General features: G+C 27.0%; 2 protein-coding genes across 2 annotated transcripts; one reads left to right on the top strand and one right to left on the bottom strand.

Moving 5' to 3' along the window:
- The first annotated feature begins 8,948 nt into the window (after window positions 1–8,948).
- Window positions 8,949–12,747, top strand: LOC132941569 (activator of 90 kDa heat shock protein ATPase homolog 1). The gene is made up of 9 exons (XM_061009678.1): window positions 8,949–9,126; window positions 9,285–9,364; window positions 9,937–10,213; window positions 10,324–10,444; window positions 11,697–11,800; window positions 11,870–11,980; window positions 12,051–12,152; window positions 12,221–12,357; window positions 12,424–12,747. The coding sequence occupies exons 2-9, from the start codon at window positions 9,285–9,287 to the stop codon at window positions 12,506–12,508; spliced, it is 1,017 nt and encodes a 338-aa protein (XP_060865661.1). The 5' UTR covers window positions 8,949–9,126; the 3' UTR covers window positions 12,509–12,747.
- LOC132941570 (uncharacterized) lies at window positions 12,734–18,818 on the bottom strand. The gene is made up of 8 exons (XM_061009679.1): window positions 18,658–18,818; window positions 18,446–18,535; window positions 14,555–14,690; window positions 14,035–14,081; window positions 13,859–13,976; window positions 13,705–13,790; window positions 13,010–13,037; window positions 12,734–12,952 (listed from the first exon to the last, which is right to left on the bottom strand). Exons 1-8 carry the CDS (start codon window positions 18,709–18,711, stop codon window positions 12,864–12,866), a joined length of 648 nt encoding a protein of 215 aa, XP_060865662.1. The 5' UTR covers window positions 18,712–18,818; the 3' UTR covers window positions 12,734–12,863.
- Window positions 18,819–19,588: the final 770 nt, after the last annotated feature.

The following is a 19,588-nucleotide window of genomic DNA, read 5'->3' on the forward strand; positions in this document are numbered from 1 at the left end:
CATCAGCAGCAGCTACTCGTCTATAATTTTTTGAAGATCGAATGCCAAGGACTCTATAAATACTTTTCGTAAGCCACTGATGTTAAAAACCCGCGGTATTTAAATTTGTTCTAAGTAATAAAAACAGAACTACAGAATAAATATTAAATATTATAATAAATAAATATTCTGTGACCTAACCAGTTTACCCTATACTTTTACTTTGTATTTAACTTGTTTGATTATATTTGTGAATGTATTAGATTAAGTACCTATATGATAACACTTAAATTATAGTTAACTAGGATATAATTTAATAAGTAGGTACAACTCTACAAGTTACGAATTTACGACAATAAAATTCTTTTGCTTAGTCATTTTTGATAAACGAATATATTTGAATAAGTAGGTAGATTAGATTTGAATTTTGGTATATATACTCTTTATTTATTTAATTCGATGATATTGTCAAACGTAGGTACTACGCATAGACCCATTGCTCTGTACTTATTTGCTTCTAAAATTAAAAAAAATTATGAACGAGGGAAATATATTTTGACAAACGATGTACGAAAAATGAAGTCAACATCTCAATGGCAAGATGAAATTTAGAAGCGAGAACATAAATATTGAGTACCTACATATTATAAACTTACAAATAAAAATTATAATGAATACAATTTAAAGTACATGCACGAAGTACATGTGAATTTAAAGTATAAAAAAAGAGATATGGGTAAGTGAATGTCACCCTGCTTGTACAGTACGTTACAGATGGCCAATGGGTCTCTGTATAATAACGGATATTATTAAATTTAAATTCAATGATATGATATCATTGTATACGAATAACGATTCTGAGCGGAGATGGTTGGTCAGTGCGTGGATATTTTTTATTATATTTATATTGTTATTACTTATTAGTTATTATTAATACGGTAGCCAGTAAGTTGAATTAATATTATAATAATTTACAACAAAATAACTAAAATCGTTATTCTTAGTTATTTAATACGTAATCTCGTCCATTCCTATATACGATTTACCTATACTTTTCAAACAATTTTGTTAGATAATTTAAAAAATGTATTGAAATTATACTATAATACTATTTTTATAGCTATTGTACAATTAAATGTTTATGTTTTTTGTTTGGATAGCTTAATATAATAATTTATTTATATTTTGTACATTTAGGCCCCAAATTAAGATTTGCATATCAGCCCCATAATGTGTATTTGTGGCACTGGGCGTGTTTATGCGTTTGGAAGGGAATATTATAATATATAGTAGGTACATTATATACGATTATACGAATCGTTTAATATGATACCTGCTAAACGCCCATGACAGGGGCGCAACCAGGGCGGGCCCCCCTCCCCCACTTGAGCCGTATAAAACGATATACCAACTATAAAAGTGTATTTATTTAAGCATAATAATATATAGTATCATTTACTATGGGACATATTTTACTACCTTAGATGCTTGATGTACGCATGCGTAAGGCAACCCGTCACATAATATAATCTTAGATCATATTATTATTATCTATATAATGTACAAAAATGAATGTAATAATGTATGTCTGTCTGTCTGTGTGTCCATATTACCATGGCAACCATTTATATATTATTTTGAGATTTCCGATGGAATTTTTTTGTATAGAAATGGTTGCCATGGTAATAATATGTAAAACATATTATTTATATAGAGTTGGCATTTTTAATGGGCAACGAAGTAATATGGGATCAGCTATTTTTATATTAGACCTCTGGGCAGAAGGTAGGTTAATTTAAAAGGGAGAGGACCAACCCGGACCGACGGGAAGTGCTCAAACAGGGATTTTGAGATTTCCGATGGACATTTTTGTTTATAATTGGTTGCCGTGGGTTTTGAAGTTATTATAATAATAATTATTGGTTGCAACGAAGTGCACGGAATGAGCTAGTTGATTATAAATACTATAGATCACTCACTGGGTCAGTAATATTTGCGCGGCGCGAAAAATTGACGAAAAATGATTTTTGGCCGTTATGAAGCGCTGTCGTAGTGTCGTCGCTCTTAAGTAACTATAATGGGCGACGGGCGTATAGTAGTATTCATAAATTATAATCAATGATCATAATATACAAAATCTAGGCATATTATAGCATTACAACATAATAGTATTTTCTATTTAGCTCTTGGCCGCTGATTAATTTATATTTAGTATATTTTACGTATTATAATATCAATTCACATTAATTAATAGGTATACGATATCTCTTCGCGCATGCGCACCTAAACATCGATTTATATATTTATAATCGCTTCAGGTTATCGGGATAAATGATAAACTTTAACTACGGCGTTATATCGGTGTGTCTCTGTGACGGTTAGTGTACACTGTACCTCAGTAGATCAGTTCAGATATTATAATTATTTATAGCTCTTGATATATTTCTGAACGTGGTTCAAAGGGTAATCGGAAAAGAATCACCGGAATAAAATTATAAAAACCCTTGGAAAAAAAATCCACAAAGCAAATATTTATATATAATTAAATATAATATATATATATATCTTAAAATCGTGTCTTCCCACATCGCCCAAACCCAATTTGCCGAATCCCAATTCGCCGACATAATGTACTAAATTAATTGTCCGTATGTAGGTATTATTATAAAAAAAATATATACATTATATTATACCATGATTAGCTAATTCAACTCCGTGGGTGATTGACGATTGTGGTTTTTCAATAATATTACATCAGTATTATTCTTCAAAATAACACGACCTCCGAAATGTTGTATGCATTTATAATATTCGGTTGTCCCATATTTTGTCCACTCGATGAATAAAGTTATTTACTATGTGCTAATAAATCGTGATCTTTTTCAGATTTTATTTTAAAGCAAATTGAATCCAATTTAATTTTAAAAAGCACTTTTCAATATTCTATTAAATTACGAACTTCGCAGTAAAAACGGCTGGAACGAACTAAATTGACTAATCTATGCTCCCGTGGATTAAATGTGTGGAAAAAATCTAATCATTGAACTTATCGACAGCATACCTTCTATAATATTATCGCTGTCATATCCGTTTACGATAAAATTATTGTCACCTGTCGGCGAATCGGGAAAATTGAAACTTAATCATTATGAAACCGGTATAATTTGTCGTTGAACCGAGACGTCGTCAAAATGAGAATATCTTAAAAATAGTTTAACACTGGTATATAACTGGTATTAGTCGGCGAACTGAGTTGTCGAGGAATTGCGATTCCGCAAAGTTGAAAGTGGGTATGACCCAATACTACCTATAGATAATAATCTTACCTTTAAATTGTATGAGAGGTATAATTTCACTTTAATTTTTAAAAGTAATCTGCTGAACGTAAAATTTTTCAATTTTTTTATACTTAAAATTACTTAAATATTTATTTATAATATTACTGTGTTTTTGTGGACACACGGTATATTATTTACCGTTTGCACTTCATGAAATGTACAACTTTTCTTGAATAGATTGATAATTGATCATTCGTATACGAGTAGAACTGTATCCAATCAGACATCAAAATGATATTATAATAAATAAATATTAAATACATTTGACTATTAAAAGTATCCACTGATACTTTAATTTTACAGTATTATCTAGACAATTTTTTTTCTTGGAGTCGTCAAAATTACCTTCCATTAAATATAAATAATTGTAGTGTTATTATTATTACTTTTTCTCGTCTAGATAATGTTATTATAGGTACTAATAATTATGAAATTGATAATTGTAGTATATTAGTATATATTACATATTAATAATTTAGTTAAAAATCATTTAAGATGTTAGGAATACGATTGATTTTAAAAATATTAACTCATTTAAAACATTATATTATTTAATTTCACAGTTACATTTGCCAAATTGAGATTCTACTTACTGTACTGTCTGTACTGATATTACTAAAGGGTACCCGTTGGCCGTTTATAAATAAATAAATATTTATATAGCAAAATCATATAGTATCATATATTAATAGGTAAGTAGTAAGTACCTATTTATCAATATTTTAATAAAATTATCATTCAAATTTATATTTTTTTATTATTATTAATTATTTTTTTGACAGCTGTATCCAACAGTTTGGTATAGCTTTGGGGATTTTTGTTCCTAGATTAATTCAAGTACATACCGGAATGAAGGTGGGTACACTGTCAAACTGTCAAGTCCCTATGACTTGTAGCAGCGTTTCCCAAACCATGGGTCGCGAAATTTTTTTGATGGGTCGCGACTCGCGGTTACGATTGCGCTTATTTTAGTATTTTTGTATTTTTATAATTTATTTAATTTATTTATTATGTATTTATTATCAAGTATTATATTTTATAAAAATTCAATGACAAAATTAATAATAATAAAAAAATTATTTATTTATGGCATACTTGATTTTTTTTTAGCAGGGGATCGCGTACCCAATAAAGATTAAATTTGTGGGTCGCCATTGTAAAAAAATTTGGGAAACAATGACCTATAGGATAATATATATATCATGATAGGCTATACTGCTATAGCTCTACGCCCCTACATTGCAACATTGCAGGTCGATCAGTTATAAGCAGGGCTAGGATTTCTATGCAATAAAAAATTGTAAAATATGCATTTTACTTACAAAAATATGCGTTTTAATTTTGAGTCACAAAATATAAGTTACAAAAAAATTATTTATTTATTGAAATACTTTAGTGATTGGCTGGATTGTCTTAAAATAATATATAATTGAGATTAAAAATTAAAAATTTTTATTTATTTTTCGCATACATATTAATGCATAGGTGCTAAAATAATAATCAATACATATTATTGATTATTATTTTAGTAATAAAACTCATAATTCACATTCAATAATGGAAATATGTGTGCTACGATCACATATTTTTTCCTACAATTCTACAAAAAATTTGACACTTTCATTTTTGATTTTCTGCATTTTAGATTCTGAGCGAAGCGATGAATGTATTGATTTTACAATGATGTGTGTTTTTTTTTTAATTTTTAATTTTTTTTTTTATTTTTGTGTCTGTCATCACCTTTTAGGACAGTAAAAGTGCTTGGATTTTCTTCAATAGTAACTTTTCTGATAGGAAAGTGAATCTAGTTGGTACTTTGGGGGGTCAAAAGAAGTTTTCAAACGTGACGTGAAAAACAAAAGAAAAATTAAGAAAAAACGGGAATTTTTACACAAAATCTGTTTTCGAGAAAATCGATTTTGGTTTTTGGTGCAACTCTAAAACAAATGACCGTAGGGACATGAAATTTTGACTGAATGTTTATATTAGCATTTTCTATACACCATAAAATTTACAAAATATTTTGACTCTTTTTGAGCTGTTTACGGACATTGTCAGTTTTCAATTTTTTTAGTTTTTTTTTCTATAAATATCAATAAAATTTTATCTGTTGAGTAAAAAAGCTTGAAAATTTAATAGAAGACTCCTAGGTTATTGTTTCAAAGGCAGATGAAAAAAATTAAAAATCCTTAGTCACAGTTTTTAATTATAAGCATTTAAAGTTCAAATTTTGACAAAATACGGAAAAATCACGAAAATTAGCAAACTATTTTGAGTTGAGAATTCATAAAAATTTTTCTTTTTAAATCTAAGATTTGAAAATGTAATATAAGATTACTCATAAGTTTGTCTACCTTTATCAAAAAAAAAATGTCTACAAGAAACTTAAATTAAATTTTTATGAGCGTCTAAAATTTATATTTTTACAACATTTGATATTCACTCGATTTCTCATGTAACAATTTTCTTATTTTATTGTAATTAAAAAACGAATGACTGTAGATACTTGAAAATTTCACTGAATGTTTATATTAGCATTTTCTATACACGATAAAATGTTGAAAATATTTTGACTCTTTTTGAGCTGTTTACGGACATTGTCAGTTTTCAATTTTTTTAGTTTTTTTTTCTATAAATATCAATAAAATTTTATTTGTTGGGTAAAAAAGCGTGAAAATTTAATATAAGGCTCCTGATATATCATTCTAATAGCAGTTGAAAAATATTAAAAATACATAGGCACAATTTTTTTTATAAGCATTTAAAGTTCAAATTTTGACAACATTTATCAAATTTATAATTTATTAATTATTTTGTGGTTAAAAATGTATAAAATGTTTAACTTTTATGGCTAAGGATTGAAAATTTAAAACAAGGCTCCACGTAAATAGGTTATATATAAATTACTTTATTCACAATAATATCATCAAATATACTTGGTAATATCATAGGCTGACTGACCGTTTTAGCTCAGAATCGTTTTTCTTATACAATGATATTATATCATTGAATTCAAATTTAACACCATCCATTACAGTGACCCACTTGTAACCTAATGTACAGCAAAGCGACATCCACTTACCCACCTTTTTAAAATTAAAATCTCACTGAAAAACAATCTATTGGTGATGTACGGATGGCTGAACGATTTGTACGACATAAAAAATATTAGGATTGTTTGTAAATACAACAACTAATAAAACACTAATAATACAGTAATACACTATAATACCTGACAAATTATATCTTATCTTGGATTTTATATTGATACCTATTACCTACATACTTTTAAAGTTGTATTAATTGTGTTTATCTTTCTCTGTCATACTATATTCATTCTTTTATCGCATATTGTACCTTTAGATTTTATTTATAAAAATAAAATTTGTTTTCCAAAAAAACCAAGTTATATATGGTTGATCAGTATAATTATTACCGGCCTAAATACAATAAATTCGATCATACTAAATATGCAAAAATATGCAAAAATATACGTTAAGCTCATTATATGCAAAAACATGCAAAATAAAAATATGTCCATTTTTATCAGAATAGTATAAATTGTAGGTAGACATTATTCACTAAAACTCCATTTGGACGTAGCAAAAAAAACATGCTGTTCAAATCATGGCCTTCTTATAAGTTATAAGTTATAACTAAAGACCGGATTTATATTCTCTTAAAATACCTTAAATATGATGCTAATATTCTCGAAAAAACCTTAAAATATTCTCATTATATTCTCTTTAAAATTTAAAAACTATGCTAAAATATGCAAAATATACAAAAAAAAAGCAAAAATATGCAAAAATAATCAATAAACATCATTATATTTACTTTATTATGTATTAAAAATTTTTTTTTTCAATTTTTTATTAATAGTGAGTTAATTCAGGGGCGTATACAAGGGGGTGATGTGGGGGTCAGATCCCCCCCCCCTCAATAGGCCTTTTTTTAAATTTTATAAAATAGTGTTCTTAATGACTTAATGTAAGGAAATTACAAGGAAAAAAAAATGGCAAGGATTTTTTGAAAATTTTTATTTTAACACATTCAACAATTAATTAAAAATAATTTACTTAATATTAATCAGTAATCATATATTTATTTCATATTCATATAATCGTATTATGTGATATTTGATAATATGTATATTATATATACAAGTATAATAAATTATTATAAGATAATAATATGTGGCAGACTTAGATCATATACAATGGATGGAGTCATAGCATACTACGGGCATAAAAAGAGTTGATGCCAACATTACTATAGGACCTGTGACATCTGCGCATGCGCAACTGCTTATCATAATATTTCAATCTGTTCATATTATTATAATGCCGACACTCTGCGCCAAGCATTAATGATAAGAGACCACGCGCATGCGCATATCATCGAGGTCCTACAGTGATGTTGGCTTCACAAATAGTTCGTATGGCTCTATCCATTGTATATGATCTAAGGTGGCAGACCAGCCACGGCCCACGGGCCGTCGCCAGTCGCCACCGTCACCGATATCAACGCGGCGGAGACGACGCCCGCATGTCCGTGCGTATAATAATAGGTACATTTTCCTATACATTAGAAAAAGAAATATAAAAATAGCTAAAAATAGCTTAAATAATAAATATTATTATCTAAAAACAAAAAACAACCACAAATATTATGCCAGTTGTACGAACAAGTCATAACTACATATAACTACTTGTAGAATTTAAAATAAAATGTATTGAATATATATGTTTTATCATTTATTAGGTATTTAAATGTGCACATACCTAGGTTTAGGTATTTTTGTTCCATAATAATTTGTTTGCAACTGATCCCCCCCCATACAAAAGTTATGTATACGCCACTGAGTTAATTATTAGGTATTTAAAGTTTTGTATTCTAATGGAATATTATTGCACTTTAGTAAGAGTTGGAAATGATAAAATAAAAAATTGTAAATGTTCAAAAAAATTTTTTCTGGGTACCGTAATATTAAAATTAAAAATAAATACAAATTTTTTCTCACAATTTACGAAATATTCCAAAATATGCTAAATGAGTTAAATATTCTCTAACTCATAAAATATTCTCAAATATGCAAAAAAAACTTTTTTCTATGCATTCAGAATTGAACAAATCATCCACATTTTTTACTCTCATAAGACTGCATAGACCCAGTAACGATATGTAAAAACATATAAATCCGGTCTTTAGTTATAACTATACTTATAGTCATTAGTCAGTTCACGTCCAGTTATCATAGGCTCAACTAGGGTTAAAATTCTGGGGGGGCTAACAAAACTATTTATTTAAAATAACCCATAGGGGGCTTATATCTAAATCAATAAGGGATATTTGTGGGGGGCTAAATCTTAGTCAGGGGCTGTACTGCTTTAGGCATATTGTGAATAATTACTCGTCATTTTTCGGACAATACCTGTTTGTTCATTAAGAGTTAAGACATTAAGTTCTTCAGATCGTAAAATTCTCATGAATTATATAATATCCACGAATTAAATATATATATATATAATAGTCCGTTCCGGTATTTTAGTTTCTTATCAATTTGGTCACACTGTTAAAAGATTCTAGAATTTTCCATGTTTTAACTTGATTTAATTCTTTCATTGAAATATCAAAATATAAGCGCTGTTCTACCGCAGCAGGCTGTACCACGGGTTTCTCCATCGTTTCCAATTTTCTGTTAGCGGTAGTGTGGAACATCTACCAAAATTCCTTCAAATATTATATTAATTAATATTCCGTTTGATTGAGAATTTTCAGTATTTTTAATTAATTTTATCAATTCATAGTAAGAATGTTTGACATAATTGTATTAGTTTATAAATTATTTAGTGTGATGTAGATATTATACCTAAGTTAACGATTCATTAAACTTATCTATTATTAAGTACCTTATATTCTTTTAGTACATCATTAATATATTACAGTATTTTTATAATTTTTTAGATGGCTAAATGGGGTGAAGGAGATCCGCGATGGATTGTTGAAGAACGCCCAGACGCCACTAACGTAAACAACTGGCATTGGTAATTATATTCATGCGTTCTGTATAAATATCAAATTCTTAGCTTTATATTTGTTTTTAACGACTCCATAATTGTATTATTATTGTAAATGTTCAAACTATGTTATAATTCTTAATACATACCTGGGTATCGTCAAATTTAAAAACTTGAAAATGTACCTAATTAGATGGTTAATTTTTAAATTAAGTATATTAATACTTCAAACAAATGAGTAAGATTTCAAAATATACAATATATTTATTGACTTGTAAAATTAATTTTGATTATAATTTGTTTAACAATTTATATTACATTTTAGATTGGTAATTGCTTTTATTAGTTTTTCCGTAGGCACATTAAAAAATATTCAAAAAAATCACGTCTCTATTTTGCCCTTAAATAGGTTATGTAAATTATAAAAACATTACCTCTTTAAACTAAGTTAAACAAATATTTTAATGATTTTTTTTAATTGGTATTATTGTTTTGATGTATCATGACGTATAGATAGGTATTACTTTAACTTTAAAGTTTAATACATTAAGCCAATTATAACAAATGTAAGATTAATTAATTTTTTTTTTGTTTTTTAGGACAGAAAAAAATGCATGCCAATGGTCAAAAGACAAACTTAATGCCTTATTAGTTGGTATGATATTAGAAAATGATGTAGCTAAATGTGAGATTTCAAAGATTGAAAGTTGTGAAGGAGAAGCTGTTGCAAATAATAGAAAGGGCAAACTCATATTCTTTTATGAGTGGGATTTAACTTTAAGTTGGAAAGGGCAATTAAGTGGTACTGCCAAAGAGATAGAGGGCACAATAAACATACCAAATTTAAGTGAAGAAAATAGTGTAGCTGAAATTGAGGTATTAATGCTAATTTGATTGTAGCTTTTGTATTTATTATTGCCTTATTAGTAATTTTAATATTGTGTTATTATATCAGCTATATTACAAATTAATTACTTTGTTAACAGATAAATATTTCATTGAAAGAACCTTCTAATGAAGCAACTATAGTTAAAGATTTTCTTTATCACCAAGGGCGTAGTAAAATCAGAGATCAGCTAGAAAAATATATAAAGGATTTAAAAGAAGGTACAAATATGGAAGTAAATAATAAATATTTCCAAAACCTTATATATTATGTTACTTACTAATTTATTTTTGTATTATACAAATTAAGGGGCCTGGTCGTGTGTCTTTAGTAAGGGCAATATTTAGGCAATATGCAATTTCGTTGCCGCCGTCCATGTCATTTGTTTTAGTCGTCAATGATGATTAGTGTGAGTGATGATTGTATGCGGGTACTGGACTATCTACGCACGCACTGCATGTGCGCACATGTCAACGGCACCGCCGACCAAAAATAAAAAGCGTGATTTTTTGCTCAAAATATGCTTTACGGGAAAAACTCACGCATCATAGAGGTCTGATTTGATTAATTTTTTTTTTCATTGGAAATAGGTACTTTTTTACAGGGCGCATTGGACTTCGATTTTTAATTTTGTTGCTTAAAACAAATTAATAAAAATAACAAAATCTTGAAATTGATTGTATTATACTATTCAAAATTGTAGTATTATATGGTTTAGAAATAGAATTTTGAAAATCCAAGTCCAATGTGCCCTGTAAGCAGTGTTGCTTTCAGAAAAAAAAATTGTCGAAATTAGATCACTCTACAGGGTGTGAGAGTTATTCCTGTAAGGCATGTTTTTGAGTAAAAAAACAGGTCACGAGCAGGCCCCTTAAGGTTTAAAAAAAGTTTGAGTTGTTGATGTCATACAATTTTGTTATATTTAACTTATGATTTTGGAGTATTAATTTGGGTTTTACATTGTTGAAAAGTGTATTCTGTTCTAAACATTTTGATTTTTAGTTTTTTTTAATATGCTTTTTATATTCACGAGTAGTCCTCAAATAATTTTTCTCTAACTCGGTAGGCACCCTTTTTGTATCATATTTAATACATATCATATCTTATCATATATAATTATTGGATGGTTATTTTAACAGAATACTCTTATCCCTGTCAATTTTTATGTTTTATTATAGTATATTTTATAGTGGTGATAGTCCTGCATACATATTTAAATATTAAATTTAATTGAATATTACACCAGTTGTATGTTATATTTTAAATATATTGCATTATTTTACATTTAAAGTTTAATATACCTTATTATAATTATGAATTTAAAATGTTACTTAAAATAATTGTTTTTTTTTTATAAAACTAGGATACAATATGATATGGTATTGTTTAATTTTTTTAATTATTTAATTATTTATAAATGAGTAATATATCCCTTAAATTAGTAATGAATAATCAAAAATTATCATATTTTAGAATTTTCAAAAGGCATGATTTTGCCCAAAAGAGATATTGACAATTCTTCTAAACCAAAATTATTGTCAAAAGAATCATTGAAAAATGTTCACAATTCCGAAAACGTAAGGCCTGTCAAAGTTATACAAATTGATATAACTAATTAAGTTAATAAATAATTGTTACTATTATAGGGTGCAAAAGATGATAATTCAAAATCTAAAATAGATACTACTACTGTTGTAATGGATGTAGTATTCCAGTGTTCTGGTGAAGATTTTTACAATGCGCTCACTACACCAGAGGTCAGTATACAGTGTTATAAATAAAATAAATAGTTGGACAAATTGTAAATTATTTCATATTAATTTTTAGCTCGTATCAGCTTTTACTCAACAATCTGTAACATTTCAAGCAATTAAAGGTGGGAAATTTCAATTGTTTGATGGAAATATTACTGGTGAATTCATAGAACTTGTAAGTAAATTTAATTTTTACCAAAGTTTATATTAATGCATAATATTATCTTCATATATTTACTCTAGTGTCCTGGCAAAAAAATTGTTCAAAATTGGAGAACTAAACAGTGGCCTGATTGGTTATACTCTACTGTTACTGTTACTATTAATCAACAAGAAGACCATACTAAAGTTAGAGTTGCTCTTGTAGGAGTTCCCAAAAGGTTATATATATTTTAATTATTTTTGTAAAAACCATTTATTCTTATATTAAACATTTAATATTTCAGTGATGAAGCTATTACTCGTCAAAATTGGGAAAGGTACTACTTCACACCAATTAAAAGAACATTTGGATACGGGATGTTATTATGAGTCTGAACAATTCAATAAATTCTTAAATATAGTTTTTTGTATTTATTTTTGAATGTAATAGCTTGTCTATCAAAAAAGTATGCACCTCTTATGTGTCTAATGATATTTGTTTCATATACCTTTCATAGATGTTCGGTACGTCATTCTAAATAAATATTTGTTTCAATTTCTGTCACATTAATTCAAGTTATTCAACAGAATTAAAAATAATAAAATAAAAAGCGGTTTTTAATTCTAAAGTGTTTATAATTTATTTTCAATGTTGTAATTGTTTATCCATTACATTCAACATATAGTATTTTTTTTAATCTCTAAAAATGACTTAACTACTACTACAGATGAGTAATTTTCCAAATTAAATTAATTTAGGTGGTGATTTGAAAACTGGTGGGGGCATTTCCGGACATTTTTGCACCAAATCCTTCATGTTCAAGCATTCTGAGCCTGTTAAAATAATAGAATAGTTTAATTAATGCAAACAATTTCCCTAACACTACTTACTTTCAACCCATACATTTTTGGGGCAGCTCTGAAATAATAATCAAATTAATAAGTAAATGCACACATTTTATATTATATCTATTATCTATGGTGTTCACCATTCAAAAATAGTAGAAGGTAGATCAGTTTATATTTCAATTTACAATCTATAAAACATGTATATATTATTATAATTTATTCTAATTGAATATTTCATTTTTTTTAGATTTTATATAGCTGAAATTATTGTTGTAACTTATTCAATAATTTTATTCTGTGACACATTTTAAGAATTGTATGTAATCTTAATTTTTTTTCTGTTAAATATACTAGTGAACCTTTCATGGTAATTTAAAATGATATATCTTATAAAATAAGAAACATTAATGTATTTTAATGTTCAAATATTTTCAAAGTCTTAACCCATTTATGTTGTTATAGCACACTAACTACTATTGAGTTCAAATTTTGATTTTTATACAAACTGTTAAGGTGTAGTAATAATAACAATTTAACAGCATATGTTATAGATATATGTACAGAATTACATACAATTTTTAAAATGAAAATTTAAATTTAAATATTTGTTGATAATAGGTAACATTTTAAAATTAAAAAATATCGCATTATATGGTATAACTATTGAATTATAGTTTTGAAAACCATTATTTCATCATTCTAAAATGGGTACTTATATTAGAAAATAATCATTTTACCATGTACATATCCCTTAGGAAACATTTCATCAATCTTCCCGCTGGAGTATTCATGATTAGAATTTGTTTTTTATCTTCTTGTTTGACTAAAATCAAAAAATGTATATTTTAATTAATAATTACATCAAACCAATTGCCATTAATATAAATTCACCATCATCAAAGCATTTATTGAGAGAGTTCTGCCATGTAGACTTCCATTTTTCATCATTGTTTATTCCTTCGCTCATTTTTTTGGTGATAGCATCTTCATTGAGTTTTCCATCACTAGTCTGAAATTAAATTTTTACAACAATTGCAATACAATATATTGTTTTTATTTATACTCACAGTTAATCCAGATTGCACGAAAATACATTGAAAAAGACATGGTGGCTCTATAATATATAAATTGACATGATCATTTATATTATTATTTGTTAAATATATTAGAAGAGGACATATGTGCGTGATAAATATGTATACAATATAATTATTACACATAGATATTCAGTACAGATAGCCATGATCGAGTTGCTTTCTTTTTCACCAACTTAATAATGAATGTGAACACCAAAAGCATGACAAGTATCCTATTTATTACATTGTAGAATATTGATCTATTATAAAAATGTTTATCATATAAACATTATACATTTATACAGTTGTACTAGGTATAATACTAGGATTTAGACAGTAGACAATAGTAGACATTAGTTACCATAATTCCGGTTGTGTATATAATAATTTAAAGTGTTAAACATAATTACAATTCAAACTAAAAGAAAAGTTTGTCACTACATTGCAGTATTGCACTACTTGAGTCATGACTCATGAGTGAAGTTAATACCAAATACCAATTTCTAATTACCTTTTCCATGTGCCATTTCCTTATATTCTTTTGTTTCAGGTTTATCCTTGAATTGTTTGAAAGTCTCAAAACATTTTGCCCAAGTACTGTTCGAATTGGGTAATATATCTGGCATTTGACAACATGAAGGTAATTTCTGTTTAGATATAGGTAATATAAATAAAAATGTATATTTGTATATAGCTATATATTATTATATTATATACCAATATACCTATAATAATAGATAATATTATGAGTTACAACTTTTATATGAGATGGGTATTGGGTACCTACCTACCTCTAAGTCTTAGGTATTTTCACCATTTTTTTTTTACCATTTATTCAAAATATAATTTCAATAAGTACTTTGATATTAACTACCTAGCTATTATTATAATATTTAATTTTTAATTTTTATGAAACAAATTTTCAGAATGGTTTAAGTAGGTACCTATACTACCTATATATAGATTAGTGAAATATTTTACGTAATTGTAGCCTTATGTAGTATCAGTTATCACACTATCACGGTGTCCAATTTAATCTAATTTTCTACACACGAAAACACAATAAACACATTTAATAATGTTCATTGCCCGCAATAGCTATAGACACGAATACACGATATAAATTTAGCAATTATTATAATATTACCAATATAGATAGACGATAGTAGGCGTATTTTTATGTGAACCAATTATTAAAGTAGATAGGTCCTAGTGTAGCCTATTAAGGTTCAAACGCCTGTATACCGCTATGGAATATTCGTATATTCACCCGTCTCCGTAATTCCATAAAAACGATTTTTTTTATCGTTTTGGTTGTTTTCATAAAATAAATATTAATTTGTTTTTGGTACAATAAACATGACGTAGGTACTTATATAATAGTTCCTATTTCAGAACTACACAGTACCTAGTGGCTAGTGTAGATAGTAAAGTAACCGGCTGTAATATATTTCCACTTATCAGTTATCGGAATTTATCAATGTTTGTATCTATGAGGTAAACGGCAAAAAAATCCTATAAAAATTATTTAAAAAAAAATATTAATTGGGTATGCATTTACTATTATCATAACTATAATAAAAAAAAATATTCAATTAAAATTATAATTCATAAAAACTTATTAAAAAAAAATATTTCTTTAATATTTATTAATTACCTATTCATTAGTCGAATATGTTTTAATTGCTCCGTAGGATACTTTAAAGTTTAAATTAACTTACTAGAGACAGCTTCACCCGCAATGTTATTTCAATTTGGGGTATTGCAAATATTTGAAATATACCATATAATATCTATGATTCGGAATTCCTGATTTTTTTTTAAATTACGTTCATGTTATAACTTATAAGAGTAAAAAAAAAGGTGGGTAAGTGGATGTCGCTCTGCTGTACATTAGGTTACAAGTGGGTCACTGTAATGGATGGTGTTAAATTTGAATTCAATGATATAATATCATTATATAAGAAAAACGATTCTGAGCGAAAACGGTCAGTCAGCCTATGATATTACCAAGTATATTTGATGATATTATTGTAAATATAGTAATTTATATATAACCTATTTACGTGGAGCCTTGTTTTCAATTTCAATTCTTAGCTATAAAAGTTGAACATTTTATAAATTTTTAACAAAAAAATAATTATTAAATTATAAATTTTGTCAAAATTTGAACTTTAAATGCCTATAAAAAAAATTGTACCTATGTATTTTTAATATTTTTTAAGTGTTATTAGAACGATATATCAGGAGCCTTATATTAAATTTTCACGCTTTTTTACCCAACAAATAAAATTTTATTGATATTTATAGAAAAAAAAACTAAAAAAAATTGAAAACTGACAATGTCCGTAAACAGCTCAAAAAGAGTCAAATTATTTTCAAAATTTTATCGTGTATAGAACGTGTATGAAATTTTCAAGTATCTACAGTCATACGTTTTTTAATTACTACAAAAAAAGAAAATCGTTACATGAGAAATCAAGTGAATATCAAATGTTGTAAAAATATGAATTTCAACGCTCATAAAAATTTAATTCGACTTTCTTGTAGACATTTTTTTTTTTTTTGATAAAGGTAGACAAACTTATGGACAATCTTGTATTACATTTTAAAATCTTAGATTTAAAAAGAAAAATTTTTATGAATTCTCAACTCAAAATAATTTGCTAATTTTCGTGATTTTTCCATATTTTGTCAAAATTTTAACTTTAAATGCTTATAAATAAAAACTGTGACTAAGGATTTTTAATTTTTTTCATCTGCCTTTGAAATAATAACCTAGGAGCCTTCTATTAAATTTTCAAGCTTTTTTACTCAACAGGTAAAATTTTATTGATATTTTTAGAAAAAAAAAACTAAAAAAAAAGGAAACTGAAAATGTCCGTAAACAGCTCAAAATAAGTCAAAATATTTGGAAAATGTTATGGTTTATAGAAAATGCTAATATAAACATTCAGTCAAAATGTATGTACCTACGGTCATCGGTCATTTGTTTTAGAGTTGCACCAAAAACCAAAATCGATTTTCTCGAAAACAGATTTTGTGTAAAAATTCCCGTTTTTTCTTAATTTTTCTTTTGTTTTTCACGTCGCGTTTGAAAACTTCTTTTGACCCCCCAAAGTACTAACTAGATTCACTTTCCTATCAGAAAAGTTACTGTTGAAGAAAATCCAAGCACGCTTTTACTGACCTAAACGGTGATGACAGACACAAAAAAAAAAATAAAAACACACATCATTGTAAAATCAATACATTGCTTCGCTCAGAATCTAAAAAAGAGACGTATTATTTCAGTATTTTGTAACCGCTGTTTATTGTTTATTCGAAAGAAAAACAAAGAGTAGGTACTTATAAAAAGATGTTTGGTATTTTATACACGAGAAATATGCGGAAAGTAATTTTTTTCCTGATCCAAAAGTATTACTACACTAGGTATGACACATTAATTTTGGCCTTTGAACAAGCGACTATCCAGGCTGCTCGTGTGGTAATTGTATTTGATTTAGAAATAAGAGAATGTTTTAATCACATAATTTATTAAATCTCGTATTATAGGTACTTACCAAAAAATACAAAAAAACGTAGGTTTAAACATTTTGTTTACAATTAATGACAATTTTTTATATTTTTTAAGAACTATAATTATTTTATTAAATAACTGTATAATATACTATTAATTATAATGATAGATGCATAATTATTAATTAATAATAATCTGTAATCTGTATAATCGTATAATAAATAGATAACTAGGTAATTTTATTTTTTAATCATTTTTTTTCTAGGATACCTACCTCACGTTTGACCTAACTATCCGAGGTTTTTAAATTATTATCCGGTATAAGTTAATTAATATAGGTATTAGATATCTCCTGCGTATTATTTTCATTCCCACATTATATGGCTCTATATTATGTAAGACACAATGGCGTAACTGAGGAAATTATTGTGGGTGAGGGGCTAGAATTGTATCAGCAGCACAAACCCTGATAATTAATATTTTAAACTAAAATATGATTGAAAACTGGGAGGGGCTGCATTAATTGCACCTATGATCCTCTACATATTATGGGTGGTGAGATGGAATTTAATAATTATATAGGTAGTTTTAATTAATTATGCTAATATATTGTTAAAAAAATATCACTGAATATATTAAAGGTTAGGTTTTAAAATTGACCATTTTGCAATAAATTGTGTTGGTGTGGGTATTATTTGCGTCCTAGAGTTTATTCGTTTAACTACAGGTCCACGCTTCTACACAATTATAAACAAAAATACTCAAAATTAAATTTATTTCAACGGTTCACAGGTCAGTATTTGGTGTTTAGATCATACATTTTACAAAAATGAAAAAAGGAAGGTTTTGCTTTTTTTCAATATTTAAAGGTTTATAACATACGTTTTCCGGGCTTGGAAGGAGAGTTCGGCATTCGTCATCATTTGTCATTCGTTTTTGGCGTAAAATCCATGTTCTATCGTACCCAGCAGTCTATAAAACCATGTAACTTATGAGATATTTGTTGGTAGCTGGTATTTTTTTATAAGTATTCATTTTTAGCTTTATTTTATATTTTGTTTTATTTACGAGTAAAAAAGTGTTAGCACACTTACAAATACTGTTTGGCAGATGATCGCAAAAATACATATAAAAACCACCTTTTGCATTTTAACCGTTAAATTAATATCTCATAAAGTCGTATTGACAATAGTGACAACTAGGTAGAGTCTAGAAGTTAGAACCTCTAAAATGAACACTAAGTACAGGTGTATTGTTCTCTTGCTTTTATATACAATTTTTTCCGTTTTATGTAAAAAATATAACACAAACCATACGTTATGTATGGTAAATTATTATAGTTATTAAATCTTTGTCAAGGCCCGGAACAATTGTTTGAATAGGTAATTGTTTATTCGTTGTTAAGGTTAACTACAGGAAACTACTTAGAAAACACTTCCTTTTTTTGAACTACAACACAGACTATAACAATTAACAGTTAACAACTATACATATATTGTAGGGAAACTTAAATCATATTTTCTAGTATTTAGTAATAATGTTGGTATTTTAACCCGTAATTGTTGATGACATACCCATATTATTTTAATATGAATTAATATTGATGTTCCTCGTACAATATGCAACAAGGTCGTAGGAAATTTTTAAGTGGTCCTCAATAATCATAAATAACATCACTGCCTTTTATTTATGGTTCAAAAAATGTATCGATACAAAACAAATATAGACCTATAATATAGGTACGAGGTACCTACCTACTCATAACCTTCCGAGTTCCGATTGGTTTGTTTATTGTCTATTTTATTTGAACATTAAAAATTATAAATATAACTTATAACTTATTTTATCAAACTTATTCAAAAACAATTGGAATGTTATTTAAATGCCAAATGGTGCATATTTTTGTTTAATTAAATATAATTTGCTATTATTTTACAAAATATATTGTTATCCTAATTGTAGTAGGTATTTACCATAGAACTCAATTAAAATGTTGGTAATCATTATTTTTTCTACATTTTCAAA

Source organism: Metopolophium dirhodum, chromosome 3 (genome assembly GCF_019925205.1).
Source record: "Metopolophium dirhodum isolate CAU chromosome 3, ASM1992520v1, whole genome shotgun sequence".
NCBI classification, from domain to species: Eukaryota; Metazoa; Arthropoda; class Insecta; order Hemiptera; family Aphididae; genus Metopolophium; species Metopolophium dirhodum.

Coding starts and splice junctions, on each gene's coding strand:
- LOC132941570 (XM_061009679.1), bottom strand. CDS start 18,711: ATGCAAAAGGTGGTTTTTATATGTATTTTTGCGATCATCTGCCAAACA. Junction 18,536..18,657: donor TCATCTGCCAAACAGTATTT/GTAAGTGTGCTA, acceptor ATGGTTTTATAG/ACTGCTGGGTACGATAGAAC. Junction 13,977..14,034: donor TCGTGCAATCTGGATTAACT/GTGAGTATAAAT, acceptor ATTTAATTTCAG/ACTAGTGATGGAAAACTCAA.
- LOC132941569 (XM_061009678.1), top strand. CDS start 9,285: ATGGCTAAATGGGGTGAAGGAGATCCGCGATGGATTGTTGAAGAACGC. Junction 9,365..9,936: donor AACGTAAACAACTGGCATTG/GTAATTATATTC, acceptor TTTGTTTTTTAG/GACAGAAAAAAATGCATGCC. Junction 11,981..12,050: donor ATGCGCTCACTACACCAGAG/GTCAGTATACAG, acceptor ATTAATTTTTAG/CTCGTATCAGCTTTTACTCA.